At 45.9% G+C, this 26,610-nt stretch overlaps 3 protein-coding genes across 3 annotated transcripts; all 3 read right to left on the bottom strand.

The window, feature by feature from the left end:
• Window positions 1–494: 494 nt before the first annotated feature.
• On the bottom strand, window positions 495–3,116 carry LOC136581154 (interferon lambda-2-like). The gene is made up of 5 exons (XM_066582136.1): window positions 2,976–3,116; window positions 2,264–2,341; window positions 2,033–2,176; window positions 1,846–1,926; window positions 495–614 (listed from the first exon to the last, which is right to left on the bottom strand). The coding sequence occupies exons 1-5, from the start codon at window positions 3,114–3,116 to the stop codon at window positions 495–497; spliced, it is 564 nt and encodes a 187-aa protein (XP_066438233.1).
• Window positions 3,117–7,357: 4,241 nt separating this feature from the next.
• On the bottom strand, window positions 7,358–9,649 carry LOC136581155 (interferon lambda-3-like). Its single transcript, XM_066582137.1, has 5 exons — window positions 9,509–9,649; window positions 9,092–9,169; window positions 8,861–9,004; window positions 8,676–8,756; window positions 7,358–7,456 (listed from the first exon to the last, which is right to left on the bottom strand). The coding sequence occupies exons 1-5, from the start codon at window positions 9,647–9,649 to the stop codon at window positions 7,358–7,360; spliced, it is 543 nt and encodes a 180-aa protein (XP_066438234.1).
• A 10,826-nt stretch (window positions 9,650–20,475) lies between these two features.
• Window positions 20,476–22,428, bottom strand: LOC136581156 (interferon lambda-2-like). The gene is made up of 6 exons (XM_066582138.1): window positions 22,349–22,428; window positions 22,071–22,260; window positions 21,655–21,732; window positions 21,384–21,527; window positions 21,197–21,277; window positions 20,476–20,595 (listed from the first exon to the last, which is right to left on the bottom strand). Exons 1-6 carry the CDS (start codon window positions 22,426–22,428, stop codon window positions 20,476–20,478), a joined length of 693 nt encoding a protein of 230 aa, XP_066438235.1.
• Window positions 22,429–26,610: the final 4,182 nt, after the last annotated feature.

The following is a 26,610-nucleotide window of genomic DNA, read 5'->3' on the forward strand; positions in this document are numbered from 1 at the left end:
CAGGAAATAATGGATAGAAATACATAAATAGGAATAAATATCATAGAATATTAATATCTCTCGGGCCGTTCTGCAGGAGGAAAAGATACTTTTAGTAAGAGAGATCCAGAAAACATCGATGACCGGAATAAACTTCTAGAGCAGCTCTTTCTTCTGTGCACAAAAATCACAGCGGGGGATTTCCTTCTTTATTTCTTATCAAGGCTTATTAGTGACCATTAATCCGAGGAAGAAGGTAACTGACTTGTGAAGTAAAACCTCCATAAAATGTACCTTCTTCAACTGAGCTTGGTGAGTGCGGAGCAGGCTCTAGATTTGTGGATTATTTATGAAGGTTCTTTGCAGTTCATTCTCATGAGCCCAACTTGGGAGTCCATGCAGGAGATTCCAAAAATGTTCAGTCTTCAACTGAGTTTGTAGAGTAAAAATCATCCTATGGATCTTCTGTGCAGCCTGATCTATATGTTCCCTAAGTTAAAGAGCATCCTCTAGACTTATGGATCTTCTGTGAAACTTCCTTGTAGTTTCTTCCCATGAGCCCAACATCCAACATCTTCTACCATTAATGAGATGAGGCTGAGTAACACGGCATCCTGGAGACATTGTGGAGATGCCTACAAAATAAGATGCAAAGGCTTTGGTAATTAAGTTGTGCGCTCTGATACCATGTTTCCCTGATAATAAGCACACTGATTTTCGGGTGGAGGGCTTGAAATATAAGAAATATAAGCCCGTTTCTGAAAATAAGCCCTAAATACACTACATGTAAAAAAAAGAAAACAATACTCAACAAGCAGCTGGCGTTCGGGTCCCTCATGCTGGGCGATGGCACTGTTGCAGGCTTCCTTGTCCTCCTGCATGCCGACAGAGCAGTTCTTCCTTATAGTAGAGCTTGAATACTCCGCCTCCAGCAAGCTAATGCTCTGATTGGTTAATCGAGCATCGCGTCAGCCAATGAAAGTCGGCACTCTATTAACCAATCACAGCTATTCAATGAATGAATGTGATTGGTTAATCAAGCGCAGGCTCTCATTAGCTGACGTGGGGCTCGATTAACTAATCAGAGCATTAGCTTGCTGGAGGCGGGGTATTCAAGGCCCATTACCAGGAAGAACTGCTCTGTCAGCGTACCAGAGGACACGGAAGCCTGCAGCAGCGACAGAGACCAGCGCAAGGGACCTGAATGCCGGCTACTAGGTAAGTATTATAAGACACCCCCCAACAATTAGACACTGTGCCTCTTTGAGGCAAAAATTAATATAAAACAGTGTCTTATTTTTGGTGAAACACGATATCTACTCAAGTTTACCTGACATGGAAACCAGATGTCATTATCTAAATCCTTAGGAGCGTCCATACAAGATGCAGATGTCTGCGTATTCTACATAAATGATAGGGATCCTCTTGGCACCTCTGACTGACCGTGGAGGCTCATACTAGTTAGCTGTGCCATAATAGGGTTCATCCTGCTCCATTCAGCACTTTGAAGAAAGTTTCGTAGGTGCCAGAGCGCTCAATAACGGATCTGTCCTATGACATCGAGTACATGAGAAGTAGAGAGTCCTTGTATTCGATAGACTTCAATTCTGTAGAGTACATTTACTGTACAATCTAATTATCCATCGATATGACCAATGTAGCACATGGTCTTTGGCACTTGGTATATCCCCATATTCCTTTACCAAGGTTTCTGAAGTCCATCTAGCACTCCAGTGATCCCTGCTCCCTTCACCCTGAAATATTTGGTCTCCAACTCTCTAAAAATTATGTCTGAGAAGTTGAATTTCCAGAATTACTCAGAAAACAGTGAAGAGAACCTTCACATTTCTCTTGTAGGACACTTACCTCGTCCATAAAATGCTGGAGATGGTGCAGCCATGGCTTCAGCTGCTTAGAGGGAATCGTATTGAATCCCGGGGACACTTTCTGTTAGAAGAAGAAGATGGTGACAAGTGATGGGTAAGTAGGTTTCATACCTACCATCTAAGAGTGTAACATATAACAATTGAACATAAGAAGCAAAGTTACTTACACAGATCATGAGATCATCTCTCAACTGAAGGAAGATCCTGAGTGGCTGGGATCCAGGATCAGCAGCCCCAGATGTGGACATGTTTTCCAGAACATCAACTGTTACTGAGACTCTTTTCAAGGTGAAGATGAGACGATCGCTGGGCTGTTAGAGGAACAATGAGAATGAGGAGGGGTTCATGTTGTTGTATAAAGGTTGTTGGTAAGAGAAGACCGACCACTATGTACTTACCGTTAGATCACATACAGACGGCTTGTGTCTCATCATCCTTCTGTAGCATTTAATGGCATCGGTGGACATGTTCTTCTCCTGTGGACGGTTAGAGAAGCTTTATCTGATGTGGATTAAACAGTTTTTATGCATTCAAAATTAATACCTTCATTCCCCAATCCTTCAAGTAGAGTCTGACTATCAATGTCTACTGTTACCGGCTGATCAGAGGTTTAGAACCGCACTGAGGGCCTCATGTCATCATGGATGGTAACTAGAGATGAGCGAGCGTACTCGGATAAGCGGTACTCGCTCAAGTAATTGGGTTTATCCGAGTATCGTTGTGCTCGGGGCTAAAGATTCGGGTGCCGGCACGGAGCGGGGAGGAACGGAGGTAAGATCTTTCTCTCCTTCTCTCCCGCCCGCTCTCCCCTGCTCCCCGCTGCGACTCACCTGTCAGCCGCAGCGGCACCCGAATCTTTAGCCCCGAGCACAGCGATACTAGGATAAAGCCAATTACTCGAGCGAGTACCGCTTATCCCAGTACGCTCGCTCATCTCTAATGGTAACCAATGAATGCACATATAATGATGGTTATTTCGCCCTTCCACCATCCTAATATTAATGATATAACACATAATGTCTTGTACACTGTTTGTGTGTTTCCTGACTTTTGACTCAGCCTGCAGATCTGTAAATCAGAATCCTCCCAGTATACGATCTTCCTCCTTACATGCTCATTCTGCAGCTCCTTGATCACCGTCATGTCATCAGAAGATACTGATTTATATCTGGACATCCGGCAGGGTCTCCTGAGTGGATTTGCGGTCACTGCCAGAAGTAGAATACTGAAGACCACCAGTCTGATGTCCATGGCCGGAGTATCGGTGCCGATCTGGAGATCTCTCCTCTGCTGATCTCAACTTTGTTTTAAGTGTCCCCATATTTCTCCTTTTATATCTTAGTCTCCAGGAGAGAAATTCCATCATTTTCGTGATTTGGAAGTTTCTTCTCTCTACGTTTAGAATTGAAGTAATTGCAGACAAGTGATAGCAGCCGTAGGAAGTCCTTACAACTATCAGTTTCCTTACTATACAGGTGTGATGTCAGGTAAGTGGGAGGAGCCTGCCCCTTGTTACCTGACATTACCGTCTCACCTGTACAGTAAGAAAACTGATAGCAGCCGTAGGAAGTCCTTACAACTATCACTTGTCTGCAGTTACTGTAATTCTAAATGTATAGAGAGGATTCCACCACATCGCGGAAATGATGGAATTTCTCTCCTGGAGACTAAAATATAAAAGGAGAAACATGGGAAGACTTAAGATGGAGTTGAGATCAGCAGCAGAGAGACACAATACAATTGTGCAGGTGAGCATCTTCTGCTGGGTGTATATACAGAATATCAGAGCTGCAGACATTCACATGATGGATTTATGTACAATAATCATCTTATATGTAATAATGTCTTATACACAGGTTCACAGGAAGAGAAGAAAGTCTCCAGATCGGCACCGATACTCCGGCCATGGACATCAGACTGGTGGGCTTCAGTATTCTACTTCTGGCAGTGACCGCAAATCCACTCAGGAGACCCTGCCGGATGTCCAGATATAAATCAGTATCTTCTGATGACATGACTGTGATCAAGGAGCTGCAGAATGAGCATGTAAGGAGGAAGACTGTAATACTGGGAGGATTCTGATGTACAGATCTGCAGGCTGAGTCAAAAGTCAGGAAACACACAAAATATGTCCGATAATCTCATCCTTCCATTATAGACTCTATGTAAAAAATATCAAGCACATAAAAGAAGTTGTGGTTTTGCTGCACAATTCTGCATGCAGTTACATCTCAGGCAGATGTTACAAATGGTTACAGTTGTGGTGATTAGATGCACGGTCTTGCCACCTGAGGCGCTATAATTGGTTCCACCCTTGGCCTATAATAAGGCCCTCAGACTGTCACATCAGCTTCGTGCAATAACTGCAAACCACAATATAAAGTCTCTGGCAGTGTTCACACCACCAGATACAAGGAAACATAAACATAGGAGGAAAACCTTTCCTAAGGGGAACTAGAGGGTGACAACCCCTACCTACTAGTGGATGACCCGCCCCGATAAGGACGCATCCACCCTCGTGCCTGTGCCACATGCTAACCCTAGTAAATGACAAAGGGAAAAACAACATAGGGGTTATGCTAATGATAGTTTTTTATGAGACGGTCTGCACTGACATGTATGCCCGGGATCCTTTCTATGGCCCGTATTTCTGCCAATGAACAATACTTTGTAGTGCGTTCCTCACATGGTGGGAGCTTATAATGCAACTAATCTCAAAATGAAGATCTCCATGCACTCTGACCGAGATCTGCGACGTGGACAAGTCTAGACTAAGTTCCCTGTTTGGTCGCACAGAAAACAATGTCTCTGAAATCGGAACCTGCCCCTCTCCCAGACCGCTCGGACACAGAACCTAACTGCATGGGTTCCTCTACGTTTGCCGATTCCCTAGAGAACCCAGGTGCTTGTTCCCCGTGTCGTTCTCTCACACGCTGCCCAATGCGGATGGCCAATGCCATGGCATCATTCAAATAGAAAGGCGCCGGTTGTGAAATGATCAGATCGTTTATTTTATTGTTAAGGCCAAAATTAAACTGGATCGTTCCATTGTATCTCGGTCGCCCAACGCCAAAATTTTGCACAAAACTCCTCAATGGCAGATCCGCTCTGACGCAAAGCCCTGATCTTCCCCCCTGCCAATGACACCCTGTCCCGGTCATCGTAAATCAGTCCGAGAGCAGAAAAAAAACTATCCACAGATGACAAAACCTCGGACATGAGGAAAAAGAAAAACCCCAAGCCTGCAGGTCTTCCTAAGATCTCTAATCACGATCCCCGCTCTCTGACTCTCATTACATGAAGAGATGGGGCACAATCTAGAATACAGTCTGCAGGATACCCCAATAGAAACAAACCTCCGTCTGTCCCCGAGAATGGTTATGGCGAGTCCAGCTTTGGCTCTTTCACTGAGCTTGACTGCACCAGTTGCTGCCGCTTAATTTCAGCAACCTCAATCACCAAGGCCCTGAACTGATTGGGCAAGGTCTCTATAGGATCCATAGTACTACACCAAAGATCCTATGGAAACTGCAGAATGATCTTCAAAAGCATTAAAGCAAAGATCAGAATTGTCTCCAGGAAAATAGAGAGAACAAGCAACAAAAAGACTGAAATCACTGAGAATTCTGTCTGTGAAGACTTTTTAGAATATGATAGACAGGAAGGTGGGCCGTTATATCATTTAGAACCACAGTGACGAGAGTGAAGGTCTATTGTAACATAGTAACATAGTAGGTTAGGCTGACTGAAGGCAATGTCCATCTAGTTCAGCCTGTTTCAACCCCCTTGTTGATACAGGGGAAGGCAAAAAGCCTCAAGAGGCAGAAGCCAATTAGCCCATTTGGGGGAAAAATTCCTTCCCGACTCTATAATGGCAATCGGAATAATCCCTGGATCAACATTTGATAGTTCCTACCTGAATGTAAGACCCTCAACAATAACCCGCTGGTCACCTACTGTCTGTATCCTGTAATTTCATAGCACTCTAGAAAGACATTGAGTCCCTCTTAAACTCCTCCATGGATCCTGCCATCACCACGTCCTCAGGCAGAGAGTTCCACAGTCTCACTGCTCTTACAGTAAAGAACCCCCTTCTGTGTTGGTGATGAAACCTTCTAGACGTAGCGGATGCCCTCTTGTTACCGCCGCAGTCCTGCGTATAAACAGATCCTGGCAGAGATCCTTGTATCGTCCCCTCATGTATTTATACAGAGTTATTTGGTCGCCCCTTAACCATCTTTTTTCCAGGGTGAATAATCCCAGTTTGATGCCTCTCTGGGTATTCCAGTCCTCTCATCCTGTTTATTAGTTTAGTTGCCCTTCTTTGAACCCCCTCCAGCACTGTAACATCTTTCCTGAGCACCGGAGTCCAGAACTGTGCGCAGTATTCCATGTGGGGCCTGACAAGTGCCTTATATAGTGGGAGGATAATGTTCTCGTCCCTCGCCCCTATACATCTTTTAATGCACCCCAAAACTTTATTTGCTTTTGCAGCCGCTCCAATTGAGTATACAGTCCACTAGTACCCCCAGGTCCTTTTCCATCTCACTTTTCCCTAGCAGTACCCCATTTAGTGTATATTGGTGACAGCCGTTTCTCCTGCCCATGTGCAGAACCTTACATTTATCAATATTGAACTTCATTTGTCATTTTTCTGCCCAAGCCCCCGGCTTATCTCGGTCCGTTTGTAGCCGCACATTGTCCTCTGTTGTAGCTACATGATAAACCAAGTGATTGAGGAGTCTGAGAGAAAAGAGGAAGACGATGATCAGTGACCTGGCGGATGGATACAATCATACAAATCATTAATGCAGAAGTGAAGAGGAAACATCAGACATTGTTATTATGGGATATTTTATTTAGACATTTCTTGACATTTAAATAAATATTCATAAATAAACCAATAAATCCGACTGAGCGATAAATAAATAAAACAACATGTAATAATCTAAATACCGATACAAATATATAATACAGGAAATAATGGATAGAATTATATAAATAGGAATAAATATCATAGAATATTAATATCTCTCGGGCCGTTCTGCAGGAGGAAAAGTTACTTTTTGTAAGAGAGATCCAGAAAACATCGATGACTGGAATAAACTTCTAGAGCAGCTCTTTCTTCTGTGCACAAAAATCACAGCGGGGGATTTCCTTCTTTATTCCTCATCAAGGCTTATTAGTGACCATTAATCCGAGGAAGAAGGTAACTGACTTGTGAAGTAAAACCTCCATAAAATGTACCTTCTTCAACTGAGCTTGGTGAGTGCAGAGCAGGCTCTAGATTTGTGGATTTTTTTTAATGAAGGTTCTTTGCAGTTTATTCTCATGAGCCCAACTTGGGAGTCCATGCAGGAGATTCCAAAAATGTTCAGTCTTCAAATTAGCTTGGAGAGTAAAAATCATCCCATGGATCTTCTGTGCAGCCTGATCTATATGTTCCCTAAGTTGAAGAGCATCCTCTAGACTTATGGATCTTCTGTGAAACTTCATTGTAGTTTCTTCCCATGAGCCCAACATCCAACATCTTCCACCATTAATGAGATGAGGCTGAGTAACACGGCATCCTGGAGACATTGTGGAGATGCCTACAAAATAAGATGCAAAGGCTTGGAAATTAAGTTGTGCGCTCTGATACCATGTTTCCCTGATAATAAGCACACTGATTTTTGGGGGGAGGGCTTGAAATATAAGAAATATAAGCCCTTTTCTGAAAATAAGCCCTAGATACACTACATGTAAAAAAAAGAAAACAATACTCAACAAGCAGCTGGCGTTCGGGTCCCTCACGCTGGGCGGCGGCACTGTTGCAGGCTTCCTTGTCCTCCTGCACGCCAATGGAGCAGTTCTTCCTGATAGCAGAGCTTGAGTACCCGGCCTCCAGCAAGCTAACGCTCTGATTGGTTAATCGAGCATCGCGTCAGCCAATGAAAGTCGGCACTCTATTAACCAATCACAGCCATTCAATGGTTAATCAAGCACGGGCTCTCATTAGCTGACATGGTGCTCGATTAACTAATCAGAGCATTAGCTTGCTGGAGGTGGGGTATTCAAGGCCCATTACCAGGAAGAACTGCTCTGTCAGCGTACCAGAGGACACGGAAGCCTGCAGCAGCGACAGAGACCAGTGCAAGGGACCTGAATGCCGGCTACTAGGTAAGTATTATAAGACACCCCCCAACAATTAGACACTGTGCCTCTTTGAGGCAAAAATTAATATAAAACAGTGTCTTATTTTTGGTGAAACACGATATCTACTCAAGTTTACTTGAGATGGAAAACAAGTTCAATGTCATTATCTAAATCCCTAGGAGCGTCCATACAAGATACATTTGTGAGTACACTACATAAATGATAGGGATCCTCTTGGCACCTCTGACTGACCGCGGAGGCTCATACTAGTTAGCTGTGCCATAATAGGGTTCATCCTGCTCCATTCAGCACTTTGAAGGAAGTTTCGTAGGTGCCAGAGCGCTCAATAACGGATCTCTCTTATGACATCGAGTACATGATAGGTAGAGAGTCCTTGTATTCGATAGACTTCAATTCTGTAGAGTACATTTACTGTACAATCTAATTATCCATCGATATGACCAATGTAGCATATGGTCTTTGGCACTTGGTATATCCCCATATTCCTTTACCAAGGTTTCTGACGTCTATCTAGGACTCCAGTGATCCCTGCTACCTTCACCATGAAATATTTGGTCTCCAACTCACTAAAAATTTTGTCTGAGAAGTTGAATTTCCAGAATTACTCAGAAAACAGTGAAGAGAACCTTCATATTTCTCATGTAGGACACTTACCTCGTCCATAAAATGCTGGAGATGGTGCAGCCATGGCTTCAGCTGCTTAGAGGGAATCGTATTGAATCCCGGGGACACTTTCTGTTAGAAGAAGAAGATGGTGACAAGTGATGGGTAAGTAGGTTTCGTACCTACCATCTATGAGTGTAACGTAAAAATTGGACATAAGGAGCAAAGTTACTTACACAGATCATGAGATCATCTCTCAACTGAAGGAAGATCCTGAGTGACTGGGATCCAGGATCAGCAGCCCCAGATGTGGATATGTTTTCCAGAACATCAACTGTTACTGACACTCTTTTCAAGGTGAAGATGAGACGATCGCCGGGCTGTTAGAGGAACAATGAGGGTGAGGAGGGGTTCATGTTGTTGTATAAAGGTTGTTGGTAAGAGAAGACCGACCACTATGTACTTACCGTTAGATCACATACAGACGGCTTGTGTCTCATCATCCTTCTGTAGCATTTAATGGCATCGGTGGACATGTTCTTCTCCTGTGGACGGTTAGAGAAGCTTTATCTGATGTGGATTAAACAGTTTTTATGCATTCAAAATTAATAACTTCAGTCCCCAATCCTTCAAGTAGAGTCTGACTATCAATGTCTACTGTTACCGGCTGATCAGAGGTTTAGGACCGCACTGAGGGCCTCATGTCATCATGGATGGTAACCAATGACTGCACACATAATGACGGTTATTTTGCCCTTCCACCATCCTAATATTAATGATATAACACATAATGTCTTGTACACTGTTTGTGTGTTTCCTGACTTTTGACTCAGCCTGCAGATCTGTACATCAGCATCCTCCCAGTATACAATCTTCCTCCTTACATGCTCATTCTGCAGCTCCTTGATCACCGTCATGTCATCAGAAGATACTGATTTATATCTGGACATCCGGCAGGGTCTCCGGAGTGGATTTGCGGTCACTGCCAGAAGTAGAATACTGAAAACCACCAGTCTGATGTCCATGGCTGGAGTATTGGTGCCGATCTGGAGATCTCTCCTCTGCTGATCTCAACTTTGTTTTAAGTCTCTCCATATTTCTCCTTTTATATCTTAGTCTCCAGGAGAAAAATTCCATCATTTTCGTGATTTGGAAGTTTCTTCTCTCTACGTTTAGAACGGAAGTAATTGCAGACAAGTGATAGCAGCCGTAGGAAGTCCTTACAACTATCAGTTTCCTTACTATACAGGTGTGATGTCAGGTAAGTGGGAGGAGCCTCACCCTTGTTACCTGACATTACCGTCTCACCTGTACAATAAGAAAACATAAAGTTATAAGGACTCCCTACGGCTGCTGTCACTTGTCTGCAATTACTTCAATTGTAAATGTATAGAGAGGATTCCTCCACATCGCGGAAATGAAGGAATTTCTCTCCTGGAGACTAAAATATAAAAGGAGAAACATGGGAAGACTTAAAGGGGTTGTCCCGCGCCGAAACGGTTTTTTTTTTTTTTAACCCCCCCCCCCCCCCCGTTCGGCGCGAGACAACCCCGATGCAGGGGTTAAAAAAACAACCCGCACAGCGCTTACCTGAATCCCGGCGGTCCGGCGTCTTCATACTTACCTGCTGAAGATGGCCGCCGGGATCCTCTGTCTCCGTGGACCGCAGGGCTTCTGTGCGGTCCATTGCCGATTCCAGCCTCCTGATTGGCTGGAATCGGCACGTGACGGGGCGGAGCTACACGGAGCCGGCATTCTACACGAGCGGCCCCATAGAAGACTGCAGAAGACCCGGACTGCGCAAGCGCGGCTAATTTGGCCATCGGAGGGCGAAAATTAGTCGGCTCCATGGGAACGAGGACGCCAGCAACGGAGCAGGTAAGTATAAAACTTTTTATAACTTCTGTATGGCTCATAATTAATGCACAATGTACATTACAAAGTGCATTATTATGGCCATACAGAAGTGTATAGACCCACTTGCTGCCGCGGGACAACCCCTTTAAGATGGAGTTGAGATCAGCAGAAAAGGGATAGAAGACAATTGTGCAGGTGAGCATCTTCTGCTGGGTGTATATACAGAATATCAGAGCTGCAGACATTCACATGATGGATTTATGTACAATAATCATCTTATATGTAATAATGTCTTATACACAGGTTCACAGGAAGAGAAGAAAGTCTCCAGATCGGCAGCGATACTCCGGCCATGAACATCAGACTGGTGGTCTTCAGTATTCTACTTCTGGCAGTGACCACAAATCCACTCCGGAGACCCTGCCGGATGTCCAGATATAAATCAGTATCTTCTGATGACATGACGGTGATCAAGGAGCTGCAGAATGAGCATGTAAGGAGGAAGACTGTAATACTGAGAGGATTCTGATTTACAGATCTGCAGGCTGAGCCAAAAGTCAGGAAACACACAAAATATGTCCGATAATCTCATCCTTCCATTATAGACTCTATGTAAAAAATATCAAGCACATAAAAGAAGTTGTCGTTTTGCTGCAGAATTCTGCATGCAGTTAAAGCTTAAGCAGATTTAACAAATGGTTACAGTTGTGGTGATTAGATGCACGGTCTTGCCACCTGAGGCGCTATAATTGGTTCCACCCTTGGTCTATAAAAAGGCCCTCAGACTGTCACATCAGCCTCGTGCAATAACTGCAAACCACAATATAAAGTCTCTGGCAGTGTTCACACCACCAGATACGAGGCAACATAAACATAGGAGGAAAACCTTTCCTAAGGGGAACTAGAGGGTGACAACCCCTACCTACTAGTGGATGACCCACCCCGATAAGGACGCATCCACCCTCGTGCCTGTGCCACATGCTAACCCTAGCAAATGACAAAGGAAAAAAACAACATAGGGGTTATGCTAATGATAGTTTTTTATGAGACGGTCTGCATTGACATGTATGCCCGGGACCTTTTCTATGGCCTGTATTTCTGCCAATGAACAATACTTTGTAGTGTGTTCCTCACATGGTGGGAGCTTATAATGCAACTAATCTCAAAATGAAGATCTCCATGCACTCTGACCGAGATCTGCGACGTGGACGAGACTAGACTAAGTGTCCTGTTTGGTCACACAGAAAACAATATTTCTGAAATCGGAACCTGCCCCTCTCCCAGACCGCTGAGACACAGAACCTAACTGCATGGGTTCCTCTGCATTTGCCGATTCCCTAGAGAACTCAGGTTCTTGTTCCCCGTGTTGTTCTCTCACACGCCGCCCGATGCGGATGGCCAATGCCATGGCATCATCCAAATATCAAGGCACCGGCTGTGAAATGATCAGATCGTTTATTTACTTGTTAAGGCCAAAATTAAACTGGATCGTTCCATTGTATGTCGGTCGCCCAACGCCAAAAGTTTGCACAAAACTCCTCAATGGCAGATCCGTTTTGACGCAAAGCCCTGATCTTCCCCTCTGCCAATGACACCCTGTCCCGGTCATCGTAAATCAGTCCAAGAGCAGAAAAAAAACTATCCACAGATGACAAAACCTCGGACATGAGGAAAAAGAAAAACCCCAAGCCTGCAGGTCTTCCTAAGATCTCTAATCACGATCCCCGCTCTCTGACTCTCATTACATGAAGAGATGGGGCACAATCTACAATACAGTCTGCAGGATACCCCAATAGAAACAAACCTCCGTCTGTCCCCAAGAATGGTTATGGCGAGTCCAGCTTTGGTTCTTTCACTGAGCTTGACTGCACCAGTTGCTGCCGCTTAATTTCAGCAACCTCAATCACCAAGGCCCTGAACTGATTGGGCAAGGTCTCTATAGGATCCATAGTACTCCACCAAAGATCCTATGGAAACTGCAGAATGATCTTCAAAAGCATTAAAGCAAAGATCAGAATTGTCTCCAGGAAAATAAAGAGAACAAGCAACAAAAAGACTGAAATCACTGAGAATTCTGTCTGTGAAGACCTTTTAGAATATGATAGACAGGAAGGTGGGCCGTTATATCATTTAGAACCACAGTGACGAGAGTGAAGGTCTACTGTAGCATAGTAACATAGTAGGTTAGGCTGACTGAAGGCAATGTCCATCTAGTTCAGCCTGTTTCAACCCCCTTGTTGATACAGGGGAAGGCAAAAAGCCTCAAGAGGCAGAAGCCAATTAACCCCATGTTAAGCGCCATTTTCTAGCCAATAAACACGCGGGGAAGGCATTACCACTTCCTGCTGTGACGTGCCAGCCCTCTCCCTCCCACAGTAGTGAGTGGCTGGGCCGATCAGGTGACCGCCGAGTACTTAAACTGGTCCCGCCCGCGGCTCACCTCAGATGCATGCTGGCAGAGGTTAGGGTAAGTGCTGCTGCTGATATAGGGAATGTGTTAGATTTTATCCACAGAAAAAGCCAAAAATACAATACCTGAAGGTCTGCAAAGCAGACACGCTCGCCATAGGCACGATCGCCATAAGGCAGGCACAATCGCCACCGGCACAATCACCGTAGGGCAGGCGCAATGGGCACAAGCCCTGGAGATATGCAGTCAGCCAGACAATAATGTGGAGGAGCAGCTTGTTCTTGGCAGGCTAATATGCAGTCACCCACTCAACCCAGCCCAGAATGGGGAGGAGTGACTGCATATACTAATAGCCTGCACATGTGAACGATACCAAAGATGCCAGCCATAGATGGATGGTGACCCACCATACAGGATATCAACCCTGGCTGATATGACAGCGGGTTGCCCTGTATCTCTAAACTGGGCCACACTGGCTGACATCTTGGGCTCCCCCACCAACTAGCAAACTACATACAAAAGTACTAATGCATACTAATAAAATGCAGGTGTTGGTACTGCATTTTGGCCAAAACGCATAGGCTGACGGGCCGCGCCGAGGCCACACCGCGTCCGTCAGTAACTACGCTAACTCACTATAAATTACATAAAATCACAGAGGTGAGGGAAAAAACAAAGACATTATTCACAGAAAAAGCCAAAAATACAATACCTGAAGGTCTGCAAAGCAGACACGGTCGCCATAGGCACGATCGCCATAAGGCAGGCACAATCGCCACCGGCAAAATCACCGTAGGGCAGGCGCAATGGCCGTAAGCCTTGGAGATATGCAGTCAGCCAGACAATAAAGTGGAGGAGCAGCTTGTTCTTGGCAGGCTAATATGCAGTCACCCACTCAACCCAACCCAGATTGGGGAGGAGTGACTGCATATACTGATAGCCTGCAGGGAATGTGTTAGAGTAGGATCTTCTCTTCAAGGACCTTAGGGCTACGACTCATTGTGTGCATTACTGTTGTGGCTGGCTGGGAGCAGTAGTGCAACATATTTTTTTTAAGCATCTAGGCCTTTGCAGGCCATTACACCTATACTGTTCTGTGTCTGCAGTGCATTAGGCAGAGGTCTCAACGCTAAACAGTACTCTAATATTTCCTGGGCCATTGCAGCTCATTGCAGCTATACCGTTCTATGTGTGCAGTGCCTTAGGCAGAGGGCTCACTCTCATCACTAAATAGTACGCAAATATTTCCTGGCCCACTGCAGAACAGCATTTCACAGATACTATTCTCTGTGTTGGGTGAAGTAGCCACAGTTACCAGCACTATCCACTGGCTTTATAGCTTTTTGCCACTCCACACAGCCTCCGCTATCTACAAATCTCTGTGTGCGGTGAATTAGCCCCAGTTCTCAGTGCTGTACAGTGGGGTAATTTATTTGGGCCCTGCTCTATCCTTAATCCAACATGATGAGGAGTAGGGGTAAGGGTCGAGGACGTGGACGTGGACACAGGCGTCCAAGTGAGGGTGTGGGCACAGGCCGAGGTCCTGGGAAGAATGAATCACAGCCGGCTGCTGCAGGATTAGAAGAGAGGCACGTTTCTAGCTTCATATCACAATTTACGGGTCCACGTGGTAGACCTTCATTACAAGCAGAGCAGTGCAAGCAGGTCCTGTCGTGGATCGCAGATAATGCGTCCAGCAATGTGTCGAACCCCCAGTCTTCTACACAGTCCACTACTCCTGGCCTAGGGACAGCAATTCTGAATCCTCTAGCTGCTCCTCCTGTCTCCCAGCCTCGTCACTCCAGGAAAATGACAGATTTTGAGCAGGCAGACTCCCAGGAACTGCTCTTGGGTCCCTGCCCTGAGTGGGAAAAAATGGTCCCTCTCTCACCTGAGGAGTTTGTTGTGACCGATGCCCAACCTTTGGAAAGTTCCCGGAGTCCAGGTGATGAGGCTGGGGACTTCCAGCAACTGTCTTAAGAGCTTTTTGTGGATGAGGATAATGAGACTCAGTTGTCTGTCAGTTAGATAGTAGTAAGGGCAGTATGTCCGAGGGAGGAGCGCACAGAGGATTCAGAGGAAGAGCAGCTGGACGATGAGGTGAGTGACCCCACCTGGTTTGCTAAGCCTACTGAGGACAGGGCTTCAGAGGGAGAGGCAAGTGCAGCAGCAGGACAGGTTGGAAGAGGCAGTGGGGTGGCCCGGGGGAGAGGCAGGGCCAGAGCGAAAAAGCCCCCAACTGTTTCCCACAGCATCCCCTCATGGCAAGCCTCCGTGCAGAGGGCTAGGTGTTCAAAGGTGTGGATGTTTTTTAGTGAGAGCGCAGACGACCGACGAACGGTGGTGTGCAACCTGTGCCGCACCAAGATCAGCCGGGTAACCACCACTACCAGCCTCACCACCACCAGCATGCGCAGGCATATGATGGCCAAGCACCCCACAAGGTGGGACGAAGGCCACACTCCGCCTCCGGGTCACACCACTGCCTCTTCACCTGTGCCACAACCTGGCACACAGATCCAATCCCTCTCCCAGGATGCACCCACACCCTCACCTCCACGGCCCTCCACGGCCTCTAGCAATGTCTCTCAGCGCAGCATTTAGCTGTAGCTAACACAAGCGTTGGAGCAAAAGCAGAAATACGCCGCCACCCACCAGCATGCACAAGCTTTAAATGTGCACAATGACAAATTAATCAGCCTGGAGATGCTGCCGTACAGGCTTGTGGAAATGGAGGTTTTCAAAAACCATGATAGCCGCGGCGGTCCCACGCTACTTGGTCCATAGTCGCCACTATTTTTCCCAGTGTTCCGTCCCTGCTCTACAGCAGCACATCCCTGCAACATTAACCGTGCCCTCACCAGCACAGTTACTGGGAAGGTCCACTTAACGACGGACATGTGGACAAGCACTGGCGAGCAGGGACACTATATCTTTCTGACGGCACATTGGGTGAACTTGGTGGAGGCTGGGACTGAGTCAGATCCTGGGACCGCTCACATCCTACCCACAGCCAGAATAAAGGGTCCTACCTCGGTGCTGGTATCTGCGGCATATTATGCCACCTCCTCCAACCCCCCCCCCTCCTCCTCCGCCACATCCTCTCTCAATTAAGAAGTGTGAGCACGTTGCCAGTATTCAGTAGCGCGCAGTGCGGCAGCACAGCGGTGGGCAAGCGTCAGCAACCCGTTTTGAAACTAATCAGCTTAGGTGACAAGAGGCACACGTCCCCTGAGCTGTTACAGGGTCTGACAGAGCATACCGACCTCTGCCTTTCGCCGCTGAACCTCCAACCGGGCATGGTCATGTGTGACAACGGCCGTAACCTGGTGGCGGCTCTGCAGCTTGGCAGCCTCACACACGTGTGTTTTGGAGGAGGAGCAGGGGAAGAGACTGCTGGCCACAATGCACAGGGTACCCATGCTGCTTCCCTCTCATCTGTTCAGCGTGTATGGGCTGAAGAGCAGGAGGTTCATCCTCCTAGTGAGGACAGTGATGTGTTGCGTACTGGGACTCTGGCACACATGGCTAACTTCATGTTAGGCTGCCCTTCCCTTGACCTGCGTGTTAGACGCATTCTGGCCAACACGAATTGCTGGGTGTACACCCTTCTAGACCCATGGTATAAGGAGAACCTTTCCACTCTCATTTCCGAAGAGGAAAAGGGGAAAGAGAGTGATGCAATCCCACAAGGCCCTGGTGGAAAAACTAATGCTAAAGTTCCCATCTGACAGTGCTAGCAGTAGAAGACGCAGCTCAGAGGGCCAACTAGCAGGGAAGTGCGGGGATCAGGCAGCATGTCCAGTGCAGGCAGGGGAACACTCTCTAAGGCCTTTGACAGCTTTCTGGCTCCCCAGCAAGACTGTGTCACCACTCCCCAGTCAAGACTGAGTTGGAGGGAGCACTGTAAAAAGATGGTGAGGGAGTACATAGCCAACCGTACCATCATCCTCCGTGATGCCTCGGCTCCATAAAACTGTTGGGTGTCAAAGCTGGACACGTGGCATGAACTTTTGCTGTACGCCCTGGAGGTGCTGGCCTGCCCTACCACTAGCGTCTTGTCAGAGAGGGTGTTTAGTGCTGCTGGGGGGATCATCACGGATAAGCGTACCCACCTGTAAACTGACAGTGCCGACATGCTTACCCTCATAAAGATGAACAAAGGCTGGATTTCCCCAGACTTCTCTTCTCCACTGGTGGAAAGCAGTGGATCCTAGAGATTCTTTTCGCTGCAACAGGAGAAAAATTGCATCCTCTATCACCCCAAAAAAGGGCAGAATTATCTACGTCTATCCCTCTCAGATATTGTTACTCCTCCTCCTACTACCCTCCTAAAACAGCATGTTATCACGCTGAACTGCTAATTTTTCTGTGGCCCAAAAGTCTCTGTTTAAAAGTTTTACAATTTTTAAAAGTTTTAAAAGTTTAACTTAAACCAATTGTTTCGGAGGCTGTCTCCAGGCTCTGTTACAAATGAAGCAAGAACAAGCTGTATCTATAAAAATTTTTTATGGGTTTAACCTGCCCTCTGAGTTCAGCAATTTTTCAGGGGTACACTTCTACTCTTGGTACGCCAATTTTTATGGCCCTCGCCTATACTGTTATCCAACTAATTTTTCAGGGCTTCGCCTATACTCTTGGTACACCAATGTTTCGGGGGTTCGCTTATACTCTTGCTACAGAAATGTTACAGGGGTACGCCTATACACTTGCTAGAGAAATGTTACAGGCGTCTGCCTATACACTTGCTGCTGAAATGTTACTGGGGTCCGCCTATACACTTGCTACTGAAAGGTTTGAGCGGTTCGACTGTACTCTTGCTACTGAAATGTTACTGGGGTCCGCCTATACACTTGCTACCGAAATGTTACAAGAGGCTGCCTATACACTTGCTAAAGAAATGTTTCATGGGCTCGCCTATGCTGTGGGTGCAAAAAGGTTTCCCAGCATGGTGTTCAACTATCTGGCACAAATACACCGAATAAATTCTTTGGGGACACATGGATTTCTCATTGCTATGTAAATCATGGCACATTAGGTCAACCAGGTGGAGGCTTGAACCGAGCCTGGCCCTGGGGTCGCTCACGTGCTTACCACACAGAGTATTGCGGGTCCTACCTCGGCCATGGTTTCTCAGGCTTCTTATGCCACCTTCCCCTCCTGCTTGGGGTCAGGGGATCAGCGCTGATCAACATGTATTTGCTCTTGTGTTACCATAGTTATCTGAGACACTGGTTTGGACCAATCAAAAGAAGCGTAACAGATTGGAGGCGACATTTACAGCTGTACTAGCATTCAAGTCCGCTTCATGCCCGCGATTGCTGAGGGTGTGGGCAGAGGCCGAGGTCCTGGGCGGGGTGAAACTCTGCCATGTGTGGGCACTCTGATTTCTTCATATTTAATACTGTCTTTGAGTTTCATGGGCTCGCCTATGCTGTGGATACACAAAGATTTCCTATTGCAATGTTTTAGCTATCGGGCACAAATAAACTAAATGACTTGGGTAGGGTGCAGAATGCAGACGGCTTTCCCAGCACGGTGTTCAGCTATCTCATAGATACACCTAATGACTTGTTTGGGGACACATGGATTTCCCATTGCTATGTAACTCACGGTACATTGGGTCAGCTAGGTGGAGGCTGGGACTGAGCCTGGCCCTGGGCTCGTGCACGTGCTTCCCACACAGAGTATTGCGGGTGCTACCTCGGTGATGGTTTCTCGGGCTTATTATGCCACCTCCTCCTGCTCCTTGGGGTCTGGGGAACAGCGCTGGTCGGCATGTATTATCTCTCGTGTTTCGTGTTACCTCAGTTATCCGAGATACTGGATTGAAGCGTTCACAGGAAGCGTAACTGATTTAAGGAGACTTTCACAGGGTCACTGTATACCTGTGGTGGCTACTTTTGCGACACCTCCTGCTTCACACCAATCTTTGCTGCATTGTGGAGATGTGTAGAAGTACTGGCACCTGAGTCCCCTTCGTGCCCACGTTTGCGGCTCCTGACAATTTTGGGACGTAGGTGGCACAGGATTGGAATTATGATTGGATATCAATTTACCATCAATTTTCATCAGCTTTGTGGACTATCGCCCACACTTTCAAGGATGGTGGCTGCCAGGCCCTGCCAACCCTCTGCAGTGTGTGCCTCTGGTTCCTCCTCATCCAAGATGCACTTATAAATAGACATGAGGGTGGTGTGGCTATGAAGCAAGCATGTGGCATGAGGACAACTGAACGCTGCACAGGGAAAAATTTGTGTCCGCTGTGGACGCAGGCTCGTGCGGGGGGTTGGACAGCAATACCAGCATGTAAACCAGGAGACGAGGCAGCGGTGTCACCCGCAGGTGCTGATTGTCCTTCGTTGCAGCTAGTGTGGTGCTTTCCTAAGATGTGCCAGTGCGTGTGCCTTGTTAATGATGGTCTTTCCCAAGGTAATTGTTAGGGGGGTGACCGCCAGGTTCTTGCCCCCTATTTGGCTTTATAGTGCCACCTGGGAGCCTCAGATGCAGCCATGCTGTTACTAATCCATTTCTGTGGCGTTTCCAGGACTTTATGAGGTTCTCCGGTGTTTCACAAATCATCCTCTATGCAGAGCATCGGTCAGCCTGAAAAATACTCGAGTCGCCCATTGACTTTAATGGGGTTCGTCACTCGAAACGAGCTCTCGAGTATTACAAAAAGCTTGACTACAGTACCGAGCACCCGAGCATTTTGGTACTCGCTCATCTCTAGTGAAGACCTTTTAGAATATGATAGACAGGAAGGTGGGCCAATATATCATTGGCTAATTTAGAACCACAGTGACGAGAGTGAAGGTCTACTGTAGCTACATGATAATTCAAGTGATTGAGGAGTTTGAGAGAAAAGAGGAAGACGATGATCAGTGACCTGGCGGATGGATACAATCATACAAATCATTAATGCAGAACTGAAGAGAAGACATCAGACATTGTTATTATGGGATATTTTATTTAGACATTTCTTGACATTTGAAGAAATATTCATAAAAAAGGCAATAAATCCGCACTGAGCGATAAATAAATAAAACAACATGGAATAATCTAAATACCGATACAAATATATAATACAGGAAATAATGGATAGAAATACATAAATAGGAATAAATATCATAGAATATTAATATCTCTCGGGCCGTTCTGCAGGAGGAAAAGTTACTTTTCGTAAGAGAGATCCAGAAAACATCGATGACTGGAATAAACTTCTAGAGCAGCTCTTTCTTCTGTGTGCACAAAAATCACAGCGGGGGATTTCCTTCTTTATTCCTCATCAAGGCTTATTAGTGACCATTAATCCGAGGAAAAAGGTAACTGACTTGTGAAGTAAAACCTCCATAAAATGTACCTTTTTCAACTGAGCTTGGTGAGTGCGGAGCAGGCTCTAGATTTGTGGATTTTTTCTGAAGGTTCTTTGCAGTTCATTCTCATGAGCCCAACTTGAAAGTCCATGCAGGAGATTCCAAAAATGTTCAGTCTTCAAATTAGCTTGGAGAGTAGAAATCATCCCATGGATCTTCTGTGCAGCCTGATCTATATGTTCCCTAAGTTGAAGAGCATCCTCTAGACTTATGGATCTTCTGTGAAACTTCCTTGTAGTTTCTTCCCATGAGCCCAACATCCAACATCTTCCACCATTAATGATATGAGGCTGAGTAACACGGCATCCTGGAGACATTGTGGAGATGCCTACAAAATAAGATGCAAAGGCTTGGTAATTAGGTTGTGGTCTCTAATATCTGCTCAAGTTTACCTGACATGGAAACCAGCTCTGATGTCATTATCTAAATCCCTAGGAGCGTCCATACAAGATACATTTGTGAGTACACTACATAAATGATAGGAATCCTCTTGGCACCTCTGACTGACCTTGGAGGCTCATACTAGTTAGCTGTGCCATAATAGGGTTCATCCTGCTCCATTCAGCACTTTGAAGGAAGTTTCATAGGTGCCAGTGCGCTCAATAACTGATCTCTCTTATGACATCTAGTACATGAGAGGTAGAGAGTCCTTGTATTCGATAGACTTCAATTCTGTAGAGTACATTTACTGTACAATCTAATTATCCATCGATATGACCAATGTAGCACATGGTCTTTGCCACTTGGTATATCCCCATATTCCTTTACCAAGGTTTCAGAAGTTTATCTAGGACTCCAATGATCCCTGCTACCTTCACCATGAAATATTTGGTCTCCAACTCTGAAAATTGTGTCTGAGAAGTGGAATTTCCAGAATTACTCAGAAAACAGTGAAGAGAACCTTCAGATTTCTCATGTAGGACACTTACCTCGTCCATAAAATGCTGGAGATGGTGCAGCCATGGCTTCAGCTGCTTAGAGGGAATCGTATTGAATCCCGGGGACACTTTCTGTTAGAAGAAGAAGATGGTGACAAGTGATGGGTAAGTAGGTTTCATACCTACCATCTATGAGTGTAACATATAACAATTGGACATAAGGAGCAAAGTTACTTACACAGATCATGAGATCATCTCTCAACTGAAGGAAAATCCTGAGTGACTGGGATCCAGGATCAGCAGCCGCAGATGTGGACATGTTTTCCAGAACATCAACTGTTACTGACACTCTTTTCAAGGTGAAGATGAGACGATCGCTGGGCTGTTAGAGGAACAATGAGGGTGAGGAGGGGTTCATGTTGTTGTCTTCTCAGATTTCTATTGGGATGTTAGTGGATTGTTTTGTATAAAGGTTGTTGGTAAGAGAAGACCGACCACTATGTACTTACCGTTAGATCACATACAGACGGCTTGTGTCTCATCATCCTTCTGTAGCATTTAATGGCATCGGTGGACATGTTCTTCTCCTGTGGACAGTTACAGAAGCTTTATCTGATGTGGATTAAACAGTTTTTATGCATTCAAAATTAATACCTTCATTCCCCAATCCTTCAAGTAGAGTCTGACTATCAATGTCTACTGTTACCGGCTGATCAGAGGTTTAGGACCGCACTGAGGGCCTCATGTCATCATGGATGGTAACCAATGACTGCACATATAATGATGGTTATTTTGCCCTTCCACCATCCTAATATTAATGATATAACACATAATGTCTTGTACACTGTTTGTGTTTCCTGACTTTTGGCTCAACCTGCAGATCTGTAAATCAGAATCCTCCCAGTATTACAATCTTCCTCCTTACATGCTCATTCTGCAGCTCCTTGATCACCGTCATGTCATCAGAAGATACTGATTTATATCTGGACATCCGGCAGGGTCTCCGGAGTGGATTTGCAGTCACTGCCAGAAGTAGAATACTGAAGACCACCAGTCTGATGTCCATGGCCGGAGTATCGGTGCCGATCTGGAGACTTTCTTCTCTTCCTGTGAACCTGTGTATAAGACATTATTACATATAAGATGATTATTGTACATAAATCCATCCTGTGAATGTCTGCAGCTCTGATATTCTGTATATACACCCAGCAGAAGATGCTCACCTGCACAATTGTCTTGTGTCTCTCCTCTGCTGATCTCAACTCCATCTTAAGTCTTCCCATGTTTCTCCTTTTATATTTTAGTCTCCAGGAGAGAAATTCCATCATTTTCCTGATTTGGAAGTTTCTTCTCTCTACGTTTAGAACTGAAGTAATTGCAGACAAGTGATAGCAGCCGGAGGAAGTCCTTACAACTATCAGTTTCCTTACTATACAGGTGTGATGTCAGGTAAGTGGGAGGAGCCTCACCCTTGTTACCTGACATTACCGTCTCACCTGTACAGTAAGAAAACGTAAAGTTATAAGGACTTCCTACGGCTGCTATCACTTGTCTGCAATTACTACAATTCTAAATGTATAGAGAGGATTCCTCCAGATCACGGAAATGATGGAATTTCTCTACTGGAGACTTAAGATGGAGTTGAGATCAGCAGCAGAGAGACACAAGACAATTGTGCAGGTGAGCATCTTCTGCTGGGTGTATATACAGAATATCGGAGCTGCAGACATTCACATGATGGATTTATGTACAATAATCATCTTATATGTAATAATGTCTTATACACAGGTTCACAGGAAGAGAAGAAAGTCTCCAGATCGGCAGCGATACTCCGGCCATGGACATCAGACTGGTGGGCTTCAGTATTCTACTTCTGGCAGTGACCGCAAATCCACTCAGGAGACCCTGCCGGATGTCCAGATATAAATCAGTATCTTCTGATGACATGACGGTGATCAAGGAGCTGCAGAATGAGCATGTAAGGAGGAAGATTGTAATACTGGGAGGATTCTGATGTACAGATCTGCAGGCTGAGCCAAAAGTCAGGAAACACACAAAATGTGTCCGCTAATCTCATCCTTCCATTATAGACTCTATGTCAAAAATATCAAGCACATAAAAGAAGTTGTGGTTTTGTTGCACAATTCTGCATGCAGTTACATCTCAGGCAGATGTTACAAATGGTTACAGTCGTGGTGATTAGATGCACGGTCTTGCCACCTGAGGCGCTATAATTGGTTCCACCCTTGGCCTATAATAAGGCCCTCAGACTGTCACATGAGCTCCGTGCAATAACTGCAAACCACAATATAAAGTCTCTGGCAGTGTTCACACCACCAGATACAAGGAAACATAAACATAGGAGGAAAACCTTTCCTAAGGGGAACTAGAGGGTGACAACCCCTACCTACTAGTGGATGACCCGCCCCGATAAGGACGCATCCACCCTCGTGCCTGTGCCACATGCTAACCCTAGCAAATGACAAAGGGAAAAACAACATAGGGGTTATGCTAATGATAGTTTTTTATGAGACGGTCTGCATTGACATGTATGCCCGGGACCTTTTCTATGGCCTGTATTTCTGCCAATGAACAATACTTTGTAGTGCGTTCCTCACATGGTGGGAGCTTATAATGCAACTAATCTCAAAATGAAGATCTCCATGCACTCTGACCGAGATCTGCGACGTGGACAAGTCTAGACTAAGTGCCCTGTTTGGTCGCACAGAAAACAATGTCTCTGAAATCGGAAACTGCCCCTCTCCCAGACCGCTCGGACACAGAACCTAACTGCACGGGTTCCTCTGCATTTGCCGATTCCCTAGAGAACCCAGGTGCTTGTTCCTCGTGTCGTTCTCTCACACGCTGCCCAATGCGGATGGCCAATGCCATGGCATCATTCAAATAGATAGGCGCCGGTTGTTAAATGATCAGATCGTTTATTTTATTGTTAAGGCCAAAATTAAACTAGATCGTTCCATTGTATCTCGGTCGCCCAACACCAAAATTTTACACAAAACTCCTCAATGGAAGATCCACTCTGACGCAAAGCCCTGATCTTCCCCTCTGCCAATGACACCCTGTCCCGGTCATCGTAAATCAGTCCGAGAGCAGAAAAAAAACTATCCACAGATGACAAAACCTCGGACATGAGGAAAAAGAAAAACCCCAAGTCTGCAGGTCTTCCTAAGATCTCTAATCACGATCCCCGCTCTCTGACTCTCATTACATGAAGAGATGGGGCACAATCTACAATACAGTCTGCAGGACACCCCAATAGAAACAAACCTCCGTCTGTCCCCAAGACGGGTTATGGCGAGTCCAGCTTTGGTTCTTTCACTGAGCTTGACTGCACCAGTTGCTGCCGCTTAATTTCAGCAACCTCAATCACCAAGGCCCTGAACTGATTGGGCAAGGTCTCTATAGGATCCATAGTACTACACCAAAGATCCTATGGAAACTGCAGAATGAGCTTCAAAAGCATTAAAGCAAAGATCAGAATTGTCTCCAGGAAAATAAAGAGAACAAGCAACAAAAAGACTGAAATCACTGAGAATTCTGTCTGTGAAGACTTTTTAGAATATGATAGACAGGAAGGTGGGCCGTTATATCATTTAGAACCACAGTGACGAGAGTGAAGGTCTACTGTAGCATAGTAACATAGTAGGTTAGGCTGACTGAAGGCAATGTCCATCTAGTTCAGCCTATTTCAACCCCCTTGTTGATACAGGGGAAGGCAAAAAGCCTCAAGAGGCAGAAGCCAATTAGCCCATTTGGGGGAAAAATTCCTTCCCGACTCTATAATGGCAATCGGAATAATCCCTGGATCAACATTTGATAGTTCCTACCTGAATGTAAGACCCTCAACAATAACCCGCTGGTCACCTAATGTCTGTATCCTGTAATATCCTTCTGCTCTAGAAAGACATTGAGTCCCCTGTTAAACTCCTCTATAGATTCTGCCATCACCACGTCCTCAGGCAGAGAGTTCCACAGTCTCACTGCTCTTACAGTAAAGAACCCCCTTCTGTGTTGGTGATGAAACCTGCTTTCTACTAGACGTAGCGGATGCCCTCTTGTTACCATCGCACTCCTGGGTATAAGCAGATCATGGCAGAGATCCTTGTATCGTCCCCTCATGTATTTATACACAGTTATTTGGTCGCCCCTTAACCATCTTTTTTCCGGGGCAAATAATCCCAGTTTTGGTGCCTCTCTGGGTATTCCAGTCCTCCCATTCAGTTTATTAGTTTAGTTTCCCTTCTTTGAGCCCCCTCAAGCACTGCAACATCTTTCCTGAGCACCGGTGACCAGAACTGTGCGCAGTATTCCATGTGGGGCCTGACAAGTGCCTTATATAGTGGGGGGATAATGTTCTCGTCCCTCGCCCCTATACCTCTTTTAATGCACCCTAAGACGTTATTAGCTTTTGCAGCAGCTGACTGGCATTGGTTGCTCCAGTTAAATCTACAATCCACTAGTACCCCCAGGTCTTTTTCCATATCACTTTTCCCTAGCAGTACCCCATTTAGTGTATATTGGTGACATCCGTTTCTCCTGCCCATGTGCAGAACCTTACATTTATCTATATTAGAGATGAGCGAGTATACTCGTCCGAGCTTGATGCTCGTTCGAGTATTAGCGTGTTCGAGATGCACGTTACTCGTGACGAACACCACGCGATGTTCGAGTTACTTTCACTTTCATCTCTGAGACGTTAGCGCGCTTTTCTGGCCAATTGAAAGACAGGGAAGGCATTACAACTTCCCCCTGCGACGTTCAAGCCTTATACCACCCCCCTGCAGTGAGTGGCTGGCGAGATCAGGTGTCACCCGAGTATATAAATCGGCCCCTCCCGCGGCTCGCCTCAGATGCGTTCTGACATAGAGGAGGGAAAGTGCTGCTGATGCTGGAGCTGCTATAGGGAGAGTGTTAGGAGTATTTTAGGCTTCAAGAACCCCAACGGTCCTTCTTAGGGCCACATCTAACCGTGTGCAGTACTGTGGAGGCTGCTTTTTGCAGTGTTGCACATTTTTTTTTTTTTTGTATATCGGCCGTGCAGAGCATTGCGCCCTGCAGTAATTATACATACTCCAGGGCCAGTAGTGGTGGTGAGGCAGGGACAGAAGACATATATTTATTGAATATAGGCAGTGGGCCTTTCCAAAAACATTTGGGAAAAAAAATCTATTTGGGCTGCCTGTGACTGTCCTCAGTGTACTGGGTCTGTGCTGGGTGTAGTTGTCCTCCTAATTCATACGCAGCCAGCTAAGTGTTACAGCAGGCTTGTGCAAAATTATTTCCTGGCGTTCCGTAAGCGAAGTCAGCCTCCAACCACAGGCCAATAAGCGGCACATTTAATTACAGCGTTCTGTTTCTGCACTACTGGTAATACACCATGCTGAGGGGTAGGGGTAGGCATAGAGGACTTGGACGCGGGCGAGGACGCGGAGGCCCAACTCAGG

This window comes from Eleutherodactylus coqui, chromosome 10, assembly GCF_035609145.1.
Source record: "Eleutherodactylus coqui strain aEleCoq1 chromosome 10, aEleCoq1.hap1, whole genome shotgun sequence".
Lineage (NCBI taxonomy): Eukaryota > Metazoa > Chordata > Amphibia > Anura > Eleutherodactylidae > Eleutherodactylus > Eleutherodactylus coqui.

What these genes read in the sequence shown, in the direction of transcription:
- LOC136581154 (XM_066582136.1), bottom strand. Translation starts at nt 3,116, where the DNA reads ATGGACATCAGACTGGTGGTCTTCAGTATTCTACTTCTGGCAGTGACC. An exon ending in GAGATGATCTCATGATCTGT is followed by an intron (nt 1,927 to 2,032) that starts GTAAGTAACTTT and finishes TTCTTCTAACAG; the next exon opens with AAAGTGTCCCCGGGATTCAA. An exon ending in TCCAGCATTTTATGGACGAG is followed by an intron (nt 615 to 1,845) that starts GTAAGTGTCCTA and finishes CTTATTTTGTAG; the next exon opens with GCATCTCCACAATGTCTCCA.
- LOC136581155 (XM_066582137.1), bottom strand. Translation starts at nt 9,649, where the DNA reads ATGGACATCAGACTGGTGGTTTTCAGTATTCTACTTCTGGCAGTGACC. An exon ending in AGGAGCTGCAGAATGAGCAT is followed by an intron (nt 9,170 to 9,508) that starts GTAAGGAGGAAG and finishes AACCGTCCACAG; the next exon opens with GAGAAGAACATGTCCACCGA. An exon ending in CGTCTGTATGTGATCTAACG is followed by an intron (nt 9,005 to 9,091) that starts GTAAGTACATAG and finishes TTCCTCTAACAG; the next exon opens with CCCGGCGATCGTCTCATCTT.
- LOC136581156 (XM_066582138.1), bottom strand. Translation starts at nt 22,428, where the DNA reads ATGGGAAGACTTAAGATGGAGTTGAGATCAGCAGAGGAGAGACACAAG. An exon ending in AGGAGCTGCAGAATGAGCAT is followed by an intron (nt 21,733 to 22,070) that starts GTAAGGAGGAAG and finishes AACTGTCCACAG; the next exon opens with GAGAAGAACATGTCCACCGA. An exon ending in CGTCTGTATGTGATCTAACG is followed by an intron (nt 21,528 to 21,654) that starts GTAAGTACATAG and finishes TTCCTCTAACAG; the next exon opens with CCCAGCGATCGTCTCATCTT.